This window comes from Gobio gobio, assembly GCF_949357685.1.
Source record: "Gobio gobio genome assembly, chromosome: 20".
In the NCBI taxonomy this organism is placed as follows: Eukaryota; Metazoa; Chordata; class Actinopteri; order Cypriniformes; family Gobionidae; genus Gobio; species Gobio gobio.
In genome coordinates this window covers 22,300,858-22,315,365 of record NC_137113.1, presented here as the reverse complement: position 1 = coordinate 22,315,365, position 14,508 = coordinate 22,300,858, and the positions used below count along the sequence as shown (strand labels likewise).

The following is a 14,508-nucleotide window of genomic DNA, read 5'->3' as shown; positions in this document are numbered from 1 at the left end:
CATAGAGTCTTATGTCCCCAAACTGCCATTGCTCATTCATATTCAAAGAATGAACGTAATGATCAGTTCCCTCATCATCAAACTAATATGGCTCTGCATCCAAATTTGGCCTTCAGAAATATTTGCTTTGTGCTGTTGCATAGTAACAACAGCGAATGTGTTACTTCACAGCGTTTCTCGTCCAATCACAAGCATCCAGATATTTCAAGGATTTTATCTTTCATCAAATCATCTGATAAAGTGCATTGTCTCTTGGTCTTGCTAAGTGTATTTTGCTTGTGCGTCTTAACAGGCTTCTGTGAGCGTATTATTGTTTTGTTATTTCGTTGCAACCCTGAGCTCGGTATATTGGCTAATTTGACAATAAGGCAGTTGTCTATGTTAACCTGAATGCCCAAGATAACAAAGCACCTGAGCTTCCTCGGGGGGCTTTGCCACCTCCGTTCGTCTACTCCCTCTGCATAATGGGAGCACAACAGACTCCCAGACACAGTAGTCTTGTAAACAGGCCAGTGACAAATTAGGGTGCACGTTGTAAGATTTTTTTGCCACAATTCTGCTGTCTGAGACAAATTTTAGGGATTGTGAAATATTTATATTCTTTCGTCGTAAGGCAAATTCAGCAGTCTTGAATCTCTTAGTGTGGCATGCTCTTCCTCAAATAAGGATGTCAGACCAGACGCAGACTGTCCAGTCAGTCAATGATGTTTATTGTAAAATCTGTTGATTGATGTCACACAGTCTGTCCTGGCTTTTCTCACTTGGCTCATATCATGCAATCTGACAGGCTGCATTTGTAGCTACAAAGCATTTCCATTCACTTGAAAAAAAAATAAAAAATCATTTTGGCTAAATCAATAATTTCCATTCTTTTTAATGCTTTAGACTAACTGAAATCATGCAGTTTTTGTTTCCCCTTTCTTTTGTCATTGTAGCGCGGCTTTGTCCAGCATGTAACAAACAATCTTCGTACAGTGGTACAAATGTAAAATTGTACAGTAAAATTTATCAGAATTTGGGACTACAATTATTCAGACACTTTGACCTGCTTAAATGTTTTTTTCTTTAATTGCTAATGTGACCTTTTTTAACAGAACCAAATGAATGCTGCCTTCACGTACTATCAGAATTATCGTAAATACGAGTTTCCTAGTTAAAAATTGGACATGAATGCCCTCTTAAGTAAAATGTTTAATGCCACAAGCTCATAATCACAACTTCCACAAGTAGGAAGTAGGAAATTTCCAATAGCATGTGAAGGCAGCATAAGCATTGCTTGGTAATTGGTTGACCTAAATTTGTATTATCTAATTGTTTACTTAAGTTTAACAGCTGACAGCTGATTGGTTGATTATAATCTGTTACATACCTTTCTATCAAAGTTATGACATTATCAAGATTCATTTGTTCTGACACCATTTTCTAAACTATAGCAAATAAACTGTGATAATGTGAGAAAATGTTGAAGGTGTCTGAATACATTTTGGTTTGACTACATTACCATTCAAGTTTGGTATAATTTTTAAATGTTTGCTCACCAAGGCTGAATTTATTTGATCAAAAATACAGTCATATTATGAAATATTATGACAATTTAAAATAACTGTTTTCTATTTTAATATATTTTAAAATTTAATTGAATTTATTTATTGTTATATGCAGATTTTTCTGCTCATTAAACATTTCTCAAGTTTAAAACAGTTCTGCGGTTTTATATTTCTGTTCGATACATTTTTTTCAGAATTCTTCAATGAATAGAAATGTATAAAAGATAGCATCTATTTTGTAGTATTATAAATGTCTTTTTCATCAGTTTTGATCAATGCAATGCATCCTTCCTGAATAAAAGTGGTCATTTATTTTCTTTTTTTAAATTTACCAACCCTAATCTTTTGAAAAGTAGTGTATAAAAAAGACTACAATTGGCCCTCAGCATTCTGCTCTTGTTCTGAAAGACAGAGGTGACTCACAGTGTGTATTTAATCCTTCAAATATTTGATTACGCATTGTGTCATGTATGCTTAGACAGATAAAGACTGTAGCTCGTATACGCAATAACCTGCTGTAGCTCAATTATAACTGTGAATGTAAATGTTCTTACAGAGAGATGGACTGCACAAAGGAGAGATTCACACAGGTTGAATTCTTAATTAAAAATGGCTAGACAGAGCACAGCGGAATGGAACAGAATGTGTGTTTATAGCATAGACTGTTAAAAAAAAGATGGACTATGCCCTTTCACTTACTTCCATTGTAGAAAAGTGAAGCCGCCAATGTCCAAATATGGCGCTGACATCTTGCACTGATTTGGGACTGCAGTAGTGACCTCGGGACCTGAGTCTACATAGAGCAGAAAGTAGAACCGCGATATCAAAGCCCCGCCCACACTCCTGCAGCATCTGTTAATACAGTTTACTGCAGAACAATGCATTTTGTCTGTGTTATGGAAATGTAGAAATCAAAGTTGAATCTCCAATCTCCTCCCGAAAATCCCGAAAAAAGTCTGTTGGTGCCTCAGTGACAACTTCACTCAGAGAAGCTGTCAATCACAGCTGTCAATCATAACTTCACATCCCTGTTTTCATAGCATCAAATAACTTACTAAAACCAAACTTATTTAAAGAACAAACACTAGAACTTACACCAGTGTGATAAAAACTACCTAAACTGACTTAAAAAATATTTGAAATGTAATTTGATTGTTTTGTTTCTCTCGCATTCCATTAGAACACGCTTGGTTTATAGGTGCATTCACTTTTATACACCATAGATGGACTGAATACAAACTGAATATATTTGAGATGCTTATGCCACCCCTAGAATGATCTGATCTGGTCTATATTTTTAAAATGGACATTGATCTGACATGCATGCAGCATATCAAACATAAGCACTGAAAACAAGCATGAACAAATCCTTGCACATTCGCATGTCCCCTAACAGAAGATCTCATGAACAAACTCCAGCCTGATTATTTAATAACACCTTGTGCAGAAACGCATTTACCAACGTCAAGGGGAAGACATTTCGATGCATTCAGAGCGTCCTTTACCAGAATCAAGAGATTCATGTGAATTCAAAAGGACCTCATTTCTCTGAAACAACCTCCTCTATAAATATGCAGTAGGGTTGCCATTTACTGAAGCGGCCATGTTCATAAATATGCAGTGGCGATGCTCCTGTTTCATTTGTGATGCAGATAGAACGCCGGACAGGGTGAAAAGCGATGCTAGCCCTCTGAGCCTGATTTCACTGTGTGTGTGTGTGTGTGTGTGTGTGTGTTGTTTGTTCATCTGTATTTACTGATCTTTACATGGTATGGCTGACTGTATAAGTCTCACATTGTAAGTCTGTCCTATGAGAATAGTATTAAAAGGCCATTTACTTATTAAGGTCCCACAATCTCAGCCCTAACCTGGCCTAATTTCTGAGAGATAGAGCAGATGGTCACATCATGATGCCCCCCAATTCACCACAGCCCCAGTATCCCAGCCACAGTGGTGTTCAGATCTGGGCAGGACGGATGACTTTGTTTGAACCACTGGGCATCGGACCCAAAGCCTTTTATCCCACATGATGGCTCTTTAACTGATTTGTTGCTTTCTGATGAAGGCCCAATTTTGTCTCCGAAAGCGAGCCATCAGGAGTCCCAGGGGTTTGAGTGGATACTGTGTCCTCTCAACAACTCATTTGTGTACAAAATGTATGTGCTTTTACCCCAATGGGACTGCATTCTGGTGACGTTAAATAAAGCTATACCAGAACATCCTCACCTGAATCTATTCCTTAGAGAGAAACGGTTGCAGGGGAACAGTTGAAATGGGCCCAAGCCATCAAGCGCTCACCTCCACGAAGCCCAGTGTCTTGCTGATTGCACTAGCTGTTTTGGCATTGAAGAAGCAAAACAGCTCTAGCTTGACGATGTGCGAAATCACAAAGTTGCCAGAAGCTGTCAGGATCCTCCACATCTCCCTCACAGTTGGGCATCTACCCACACAGTAAGGAGCCTTGGGAGATAATTATACACAACTACATATGAACAGAGAGGAAGTTGGAAAAGGTGTGAATGGTCCCATGAAAACCACAGGAACCAATTCCACATCGATAGTGAAGAAGGAAGCTCTGATATTTCTGACAAGTGGTTTGTCACCCGTCGATACAGTTGGGTAAGAGGTCTCATAAACAAATCAGAAATGGAAAAGTTTTGCACGGTAGTCCCCCGCAGAGAGTTTACCTTTTAACACAACACGCAGAAAAAGAGTCTGACTCGGCTGTGTGCTGCTTGTTTACATTCTGTTATTCTTTTCCAGAACTATTATCAACAGTGTCATTCATTTTGTTGAGTTTATTGCTTTTTTTTTGAGGAACTGAAAGGGAAACCGCATATGTTTGATAAATGTCTGCATCAGAAATTTGGGGTCTGGGGTCAGTTCGATTTCTTTAAAGAAATCAATACTTTTATTCAGCAAGGAGGCATTAAATTGATCAGAAGTGACAGTAAAAATATAATTTTACAAAAGATAGTATTTCAAACAAATGCTGTTATTTCGAGGATTCTTCAAAAAACAAGCATAATGGTTTCCACAAAAATATTGAGCAGCAAATCGGCTATTAGAATGATTGATTTCTGAAGGATCATATGACACTGAAGACTGGAGTCAAGATGCTGAAAATGCAGCTTTGCCATACATTTTATTTGAAAATGTATTAAAATAGAAAACAGTTCATTTAATCTGTAATAATAGAATAATTCACAATATTAAAATTTTACGGCATGTTTGATCAAATTAATGCAGCCTTGGAGAGCATAAAAGACATTAAGCATTAAAAACAGGGCATTGATGGCAGCCATTTTGTTTTGCTTTTCCTAGCAAATGTAGATGTTAATTCAACCTTTAAAATGCATGTGCTTATTCAATATGTTTTCTCGTTCTGTGATTTAAAAAAATATTTTTTTTCTTTTTTTGTGTGTGTGTGTGTGTGTGTGTGTGTGTGTGTCCTGTTACCCACCACCACCTCTCCCTTCTCCCACTTAGGAAGTGAAAAGAAAGCCTTTTTCTTTTTGGTAAATTTAAGAAACAGGCCATGGACGGTAGCCATTTTGTTTTTTCTCTAGCACATGTAGGCGTTCATAGATTTTTAAGTCAATTCAACCCTCAAAATATATCGTGATATCTGTCTTGTTGCTTCTTTTTCTGTGCTCAAGGACATGTTTTCTAATTGTCTGAATCTATGACAAAAAGACAGAATCAGGGATTCTGGGCAAAAAGAGATGTTTTATTTAAGCTCCCGTGGAGAAACCGAAGCAGGGGCTTTACATGTTTGAACAGCCTGCTATTGTGCGGTCTCATCTCTCTGTTTTTGAATCCTCATTAATTATCTGTGTCAGCCATAGCTACTCCTGTCATTGGTGTGTGTGTGTGTGTGTGTGTGTGTGTTTATGAGCGTTGTTCTTCTTCTGACACAAAGAACAAGCCGTTGCCAATTAGGGACTCTGCCTCCCCCAGGGTGACAGTGTGTTCAACTAAGAGAGTGCTGTCACATCAGCTCATGGGTTGTTAATATGGTCCGAGTGTTAGCAGGATGAAAGATGTATATTTAGAAACTAGTGGGGTCACTATACGCTCGTGGCTAAATCAGGCTATAGGTTGAGAGCAGCATTTTGGCTAGTTAGAGGTTTGCACTTCGGGGATCCATATTTTCACCTTGGGTCTCTGACATTTACAGTTGCACCATCGAAATGGTTCGCCTGTTCAGATTTTGATGACCTTTAAATTATTTTCTATAAAAACTGCTTCATACGACAGAATGAAATGTGAGGCGTATTGGTTTAAGGTTGTAGTTTTATGTTGTGGTTATTTATCATGCTGTGATTTGAAAGTTAATGTTTTAACCTGCTCTGCACCATTAATGAACAGGAAAACAGACAGTTTCCTCCTGTTTGAATTATAATTTCATCCAGCAGAACCTTTCCTTTTATTATCAGTAACCATAATTCCTAATAAATTAAACCTCTCACACACATGGGTGGTCGCGGACAAGAGCGTAGAACACAGTCAATACCAGTGTCAGAAATTAATTTTATTATAAAATGAAGGGTCATTAATTGTCTCCTGGAATTGATCTTCAGGGGAATTTTTATACCTTTACTTTTTACTTGTACATTTTTTTTCTAAACACACAGTATGCCATCTACTTATGCAAAAAAAAAAAAAAAACATGAATTGAAGAAATTGAGAATAAATATTAAGAATAAAATTAGTAATTACTTGTATATAAAAATATAAAAGATGTGTGTAAGAAGTGTATCTTTTATTTTAATATTTTAAATGTATATGGCATTTTTGTCACTTTCGACAGCATATATTATATTATTCATTATTAATATTAATTGTATTTTTTTTGACCCTCACATTTAAAACATCTACAGCATTTATGTCTCTTTTGATAGCATTTTTACCCTGGTTAATTTTTGACCCTGGCTAATAAATTGTGAAAAATAGAAAAATGTAGCTGTAACACATCCATTTTTTAAATATGCTGGTTGATCAAAGAGTTTGTAAAATGCTTTTAGCATTGCTGATTAGCCAGTCCCAGTAGAGCTGAATTACTGTGTCCTCAATATGAAGATCTTCTCAAAATGGCTGCCTGCACTTATTTCACATGGGTATCGTTCTCAGCTGGATGAGCTAGATATCAATGCATCTCATCTCTCCTGGCCTAGACGAGTATGTGTGTGTGTGTGTGTGTGTGTGTGTGTGTGTGCACGTCTAGTCTGTGTTCTCCTGCTAGCCCTGTCCTGTCAGAGCTCTCTAGCCAGCCTCTGTCTTATTTAACTCTGCCCTCTCTCTCCACCCTGGGAGATGAGAATCAAAGTGACCGGACACACACAACCATCTGCCCCAGTTCCATGGCAACAAGCTGCCCTCCCAGACAGAGGGAAAGGCTTTTTGTCTTTGCTGCTTGCGAGTTTGTCTGAACACGACTTCTTAATAAAGGCATAGCAGCCGCGGACCTTTAGCTGTCTTTCCAGCTGTCCAATCACATGCTGTCACCTTTTCACATCTATCCTTTTGGAGCGATGGTCAGAGGCCTAAAAAAAGCACATGTCATGTCTCGCATATCGCCGGAGGCTTAATGGTACTGCCCCTTGGTGTTTCCTCTCCATGGTGGCTTTTTCTTTTTCTTAGATCTGCAGAGATTCCTTTAGGGGGCGCTGTTGCGCAGTCTGAAACCTTACTTGCTGCTGCTTTTCTTTCCTTCAGAGCTGGCTCATGGCCGGCTGATCTGGATTCATAGTAATTGAGAGCAGGGAGGGATAGAAAATCGATTGGGAGCCTGGCAGTTCTTTAATGGCGACTCTTTTTACCTGTTATCTAGTGAGATGGGCTGCAGGGGCCCCTGACAATGACACGCTGCCCTCTTAGCGGCAGTCTGACTGATTAGGAGAGACAACGAAGTGTCAAAGAGAGCCGAATCACAAAGCCTGCAGGCTCTTCTTCGCACGCTCTGATCATCTAGTGGAAGCTCGATTGGAGCCCGGAGGTCCGGGGGCCCCGTCGAACTCGCCGCACATGTGCACGGGATAAGGGGGAGGCTCTACAGCCGAGAAATTGCTTTCTCGAATAGAGTTTACAGTCTGTAGGTTTTTGGATGTGCTTCCTAAACCACTCAGGAATTGTAAGGACGTGAGTCGCATATGCAGCCGAACATCACTCGACTGAAATAACAGACACAGGCCGGTTTCCTCAAAGAGGGCCGTCATAAAAACAGTTGAATGGCTCCATCTGGTGGAGGAAGTGGAATAAGTCAGTCGAGTGCACTTTATGTATGCTTAACAAATAGCTTCTTTTTTTTTTTAGGGCGAGGCCGAATTCCTTACAGGGCTGGATTAAGCGACCACAGGAATTTGAGTAGATAGATCTAAATGTGTGAATGTGATGTGTGACAGTATCATTTCCTCTGCTGTTTCTCTATGAACCCTCTTTATTCTTTTTCTCTACATGGATATCAGTCACCTCTCTACACCCCCTTTTTTTTTTAGTTTATCCCGTTTCACAACCCCTTGCTTCCTCTGTCTCTCTATCACTCCCTCTCTTTCTACCCTCTGTTAACCGCTGTGTGCGACATGTTATAGGTAAAGGTCCAGAGACCATATTTGCGGGCCAGAACTTGAATGACAACGAATGGCACACAGTTCGTGTCGTCAGAAGAGGCAAAAGTCTGAAGCTAACGGTGGATGACCTGCAGCCATCTGAAGGTACATCATATTCTCATGTATTCTTCAAATTTGATAGTGAGCATTTCCTGCTCTGAAAGTGGATAGTTGAAAGTGTGCAGAGCATTATTGTCTGACCCTATCCACCTTATTTTTCAGCTAAGCGCATCCCCGGCTATTTGTAATTTTAATGTGTCTGGCTTCTGGTGTCATTCGCTTCTAGTTATTTTTAGCTGTACAAAGCAGCTTATGTTGCAAACTGGTATTTCTTACCATATTATTTGAATGTATTGTCTTAATTATAAACACGCTATTTTGTAGCGCAAACAGTTTTACAGTTCACTGCACTTTGATATATTATTCTTGTTATTTTCCTATAACGGCTAAAAAACTCTCACACATTCACAGAAAACACCTTACTTCCGCATTGAAAAATAAGGTGGATAGGAACATGCACGTTATTTTAAATTAAAGCGTTAACTTACATTAACATAATTCAAGATAGCTTGATATGATTCAAAATATGATTCAAATATGACCTCTTTGTGTCTCTGATATAAATGTGTTTAACTTGCATTATGAAAATATGTAAATATTTCCCACTGTGTGCATGTATAAAAATGTATACACTACCATTCAGAAGTTTGGGGTCGATAAGATTTATTTGATTAAAAATATATATTTTAAAATGTAATTTATTTATGTGACGACAAAGCTGAATTTTCAGCAGCCATTACTCCAGTCTTCAGTGTCACATGATCCTTCAGAAATCTTTTTAATATGCTGATTTGGTGCTCAAAAAATTATCATCATCAGTAATATCAATGTTGAAAACAGTTGAGCTACTTGATACTTTTTGGAAACAGTGATATCATTTTTCAGGTTTCCTGGGTGAATAGAAAGTTCAAAACTTTCAAATAACAATCTTATAAAAATAAAAAGAAATTGGTAACAATGTACAAGTCTTTACTGTCACTTTTGATACATTTAATTCATCCTTTGATGAATACAAGTATTTATTTCAAATTTTTTTTAAATACCCCAAACTTTTGAACAGTAGTGTAATTTTATAAATGTAAATTATATTAAATATATAATGATTTCCTTGTTGATATAATCCTTAGGTGTATGTAAGATAAAAACATAACTCATAAAAACATATTTTTATATGTATGTACATTTATTTATATAAAATAATAAATAATTTCTTAGTTGATGAAGTTACTAGGTGTAAGAGAGAGTTTTATAATCCCATTTAAGATAAATGAATGGGACGTGCCACTCAGTATCTCGTAATCATAATTATTTATTTTAATCATTGCACATTGCTGCTTTGCTAATGCTCTTGTGGAAGGATTGAACAGCTCATTTTCCAATAGCCTTCCCTCAGTGCTCCTCAAGGGGCAAAAATACCTTTTGCAATTTGCCCACTGAATGAAGCGTCATATGAAAAGGTAGTGCTTTCCCACAGTGCAGTACAATAAACTCTAGTTTCTTGCTGAACTTACTAGTGTGTTTTCAACGCTTTGAAATAGACTTGGTATTACGTTAAATGCATTCGGAGGCCAAACCACTGAGGGAATACATTATACTCACATAACCTTCCTGATTTTAGAGTGAAAGAGCTTCCTCTTGGGAAGCTTTAAAAGAGGTTTTTAAAATATTTAAAGACTTCTTTCTCTCCCACTGGATTGCAGAAATATGAAGTTAACTTTTTTCCTTCAAATTCCGTGAAATACTTCCAACTCTTAATGATTGTGTGTTTTCTAGTCTTCAATGTTTGCTAAAAATCTCATGTTGCTGCAGTACATTTGAGATGACCCACTTGAGAACACAGCGGCCCTGTCCTGAATAGCGCACTTTATATGTACATGTGGTCTTGCGATGGCTTGAAAGTGTCTGTGAAGCCCACAAGACCGTATGGTGTCCCATTTGTCTACTACTTTACAGTGTATACTGTAAGTACGTGCGGTAGTTGGGACAGGGCCTGTGTTATGACACCCTACCCTTCCTGCATTAAATCTGTTTTCGATTATTCGCCTTGGTAAGGTCAAATCACAGGGGACCACACGCAGCTGGAGTTCCACAATGTGGAGACGGGCATCGTTACAGAGAAGCGGTACATGCCCGCCGTGCCCTCCAACTTCATTGGACACCTGCAGGGTCTGTCCTTCAATGGCATGTCCTACATTGACCTGTGCAAGAACGGCGACATTGACTACTGCGAATTGAACGCCATGATCGGCTACAGGAGCATCGTGGCAGATCCGGTTACCTTCAAATCTCGCTCTAGCTATGTGACCTTGCCCACCCTGCAGGCCTATTACTCCATGCACTTGTTCTTCCAATTTAAGACCACATCACCAGATGGGCTCATCCTGTACAACCGAGGAGATGGCAATGACTTTATAGTAGTCGAGCTGGTAAAAGGGTGAGCTCCGTTCATTTTTAATGTACCACGTTTGATTTGAATGCATAGAACATGTGATAAGTCCTTCATTACTTGTTTTCATGACTGTGTGCATGCAGATATCTCCATTATGTGTCAGATCTGGGAAATGGAGCTCATCTCATCAAAGGAAATTCCAACACACCTCTGAATGATAATCACTGGCACAATGTGATGATCTCAAGAGACACAAACAACCTTCACACAGTCAAAATAGACACCAAAATCACCACACAGACTACCATGGGAGCCAAGAACCTGGATCTGAAAGGTACTTTCGATATTCTCTTCATGAGAATGATTTCTCCGCATGATTTTATTATTTATTTATTTTATTTATAGAGTGACCAGATTTCTCGTGGTGGAATACGGGACAGAATCACATAATTCATGATATGAGAAATGTTATTCCATGATAACGATATATATCATAAAGTTATTTTGTTTTTGTTATATAAAAAAGAAATACAAAGAAGCAAATTACAAACAACAGGACAAATACGATAATTACAAAATTAAATAAGATATCTCTTTGAGGTACAGTAGGTTTATTTAACGTGTATACATTTATTTACAAATTTTTGTTGTTTGATTAACATTACATACAAGTATTTTAGGCTGCTGTCAATGACTGAATGCTTGGATCTAATCGATCTAATATACTGACGCATATCTGGTTTTCACCAAGCTGTTTTTACATTCGCTTAAGCCAGCGTTACTCAAAGTGTGGGGCGCGCCCCACTGGTGGGGAATAGAGACATGACAAGTGGGGGGTGACAAACGGGAGGAAATGTGGTCATTTTTGAGCCCATCTCTATTAGGCTGACCTTTTCGCATCGCCACAAATAAGTAAAGCAAGCCAACACGCAAACTGCCGCAAGTGAAACTGAATATAGGCTAAGTCTTAGATGCTCAAAAACACAATCATCTTCATTAAAACGAATGAGACTAAATGCTCTTACCAGTGCTTAGGTTGCTTGTTCTCATATTGCAGTCTTTGATCTTGAAATGAGCTGATGAATTGTGATGAATTGTGAAACATTGTGATGCTTGAAATGTTTTATATCTACAGATTTTATTATAGCCTAAGCAAGACAAGTCCAGTGTTGATTTGAGGCTAAATTGATCAAACATGCGGTTAACTCACTGTCGGCCGCTTGGTCGTTACTTTAAAAAACAAAAACTTTAATTTAACAAACAAAAAAATGCTTCAAACATTTTTCTAAATTAACTTAATAAAGAAACGAAACGAAATATAACTACTTTGAAATTAAAAACAAAACAAAACTATTTTAATGGCTGCAACAATGTGTAATAGGGAGGATAAAAAACACGGGCTTCATTCGGACTCGGGCCAGGCTAGGGCCTCAGTGCTTGATAATAATAAAATAAAAAAACCTACTTTAGCTTTTCTTCGAAAGCAAGCTGTATTTCCTATTATCACTATAAAGCTGCTTTGAAGCAATCCGTGTTGTAAAAAGCGCTATATAAATGAAGGTGAGTTGACATATCATGCAGTGTTTTCAACCACATAATGTTTATTTTAGGTTTCAAACATTTAAATACACATAAGTACTAGTAAAACAATACATTTAGAGTTTGTAAAATACACACTTGTGTCACTGGAAGCAGCAATAACAATACATTAAAAAAGAATTTGCTGACGTTTTATTCATATCAGATAGCCTACACATAGTGTAAGTAACTATAAAGTTTACTCTATTCTTCTCCCAGTTCACACGTCACTTACTTGCATGTATTTCGGGAGAAACTGATAAATTCACGCAAAGTAAATCCAAATGACAGGACTCTCTGAACTGCGATGCAAACAAACATGGCGGCGCCCATCTCACGTTATAGATCAAAATCAAGATAATTTATGAAGGTTTTTAAATGGCAAAACACACTCACTTACACTTATTTGAGAATTGGATTATCAGATAGTTGATGACATGGTTAAGCAAACTTGCTTAAGTTTGTCAAGTCCGGCCTATATATGTATAGGCTATATATATATATAAACTGAAACGCATATATAGATTTCCCTTACATTAGTTATTTGTAGTTATTCATGATCCCTCAGCTTCTCTAAAATAATGTGATAATGCAGTTTAAAAATAAACTTGTTTGTTTTATTGTCACAACAGAACAGAGGAACATCAAAATATATTAAAGTTCTGATAAAAAAAAATGTAGAAAAACTATGAAACGCCAATGCTCATAATGTGGTTGAGTGGTGTTCCGTCCGTTTTTATTATTTTTTTTTAATATTCATTTATCGGCCATCATAAATGCCATCGGCTGGGCTCTAATGGAAACATTAAGGGGAAACATTCTAAAACAGCCTAATGGTCGCCTTAAAAAAAAACTCACTCTGGGGGGGTCAGCTACAATATTTTAAACATACGCATGAAAAGGTTAAAAATGTGATGTTAATAAAATAAATATTAACAGGTAAACTTAAAGCCTAATTACCATTTTGTGACGGCGATCGGGGACAGTTCTACCTCCAAAGTGTGGAATGGCAGAAAAAGTTTGAGAAACACTGACTTAAGCCATAACCAACCATATTTACTTGTGTGATACTCCACATGATGGGCATTTTGACAAATGTGTCTGTATTTGACCATTGAGGCGTAAAGAGAACTGAATTCAGGATTGTGTCTGAGAGAGCGCTTCTGATGTGTCTCATCCAACGCGATACCACATCGAGTTCTTTTTTCACAACTTACTGCACACAACTTGATAAACTCTTTTTGAAGATCCTTGTTAAATGTACACATGCGCTTCTTCGTGTTTGATCTCCTCCGCGCTTCCTAATATCCTGCCTTCACTTACTGCAATTTAATCGTTAATGAATTGTGATTGGATGATAATTTTGTTCTCTAAAATATACTATGACGAGTTTGGCTACCTTTGATTAGGCTTTTCTCGCGTGACAGAAGACTACTACTTGCTTTTATATGATCACCTAGCAAAGACAATTTAAGAAAAAAGAAAAACGGGACAAAGCGTGATTTTTTTCATAGAAAATATGGGACTGTCCCGGGAAAAACGGGACGTCTGGTCATCCTATTTATTTAATTTTATTTTGGGTGTACACTACCGTTCAAAAGTTTGGGATCTGTAAGATTTTTTCAAGAAGTCTCTTATGCTCACCAAGGCTTCAGCAGCCATTGATCCAATCTTCAGCGTTACTGAATAAAAGCGTTGAACGGTATTGTATATGTGTTCTTTAACTTAGTGCCAAGTTGTATTCACATGTTGTGTATATTGTGCAATAAACAAATGGACCAGCAGGGGGGAGTGGTGTACCATTTCTATGGGTATTTACATAACATGCTCCCCTGATAGTTGAAATGAAAAGACATTGTCAGTCAGAGCATAATATTTCCTGTCTCTACAGGTGATTTGTTTGTGGGAGGTGTGGCCAAAGAGATGTATAAGGACTTGCCAAAGCTGGTGCATTCCAAAGAGGGCTTCCAGGGCTGCTTGGCATCTGTGGACCTGAACGGCCGTTTGCCAGACCTGCTGTCAGACGCACTGTCCAACGCCGGCCAGGTGGAGAGAGGATGCGAAGGTGAGGAAAACGGTATGAATGGCACAGACACAAATTCGTCTTAATGCGGTCCTTCCCTTGATGACTGCAATCTCCAATCCTTGTCTCATCTCATGCACTCCTGTTAATCCTCTCTGCTTCTTGTTCTCTTCACTATCTGTTTTGTGCTTTCTTCATGCTGGGCCAGTTTTAACGGGTTTCAGGCTTCTCTGTTCTTTGTTGGAAATGGGTGTAGATTAGGGGGGAAAGATACGGACATGTCCCTATCAATGCCAAGAGACC

General features: G+C 38.0%; 1 protein-coding gene across 5 annotated transcripts in view; it reads left to right on the top strand.

Moving 5' to 3' along the window:
• nrxn1a (neurexin 1a) overlaps positions 1-14,508 on the top strand; it is a gene marked incomplete at its 5' end in the record, with an annotated part of 214,886 nt that overhangs the window by 125,060 nt on the left and 75,318 nt on the right. For 2 of the 5 annotated variants that reach the window (XM_079846107.1, XM_079846108.1), the window contains 4 exons: positions 8,138-8,260; positions 10,268-10,649; positions 10,748-10,938; positions 14,074-14,247. In XM_079846107.1, coding sequence (XP_079702233.1) covers positions 8,138-8,260; positions 10,268-10,649; positions 10,748-10,938; positions 14,074-14,247 — 870 coding nt within the window. Of the gene's footprint in view, positions 1-6,669; positions 8,261-10,267; positions 10,650-10,747; positions 10,939-14,073; positions 14,260-14,508 lie in introns of those variants that run through there. The other 3 variants (XM_079846106.1, XM_079846109.1, XM_079846110.1) reach the window with 3 other exon arrangements.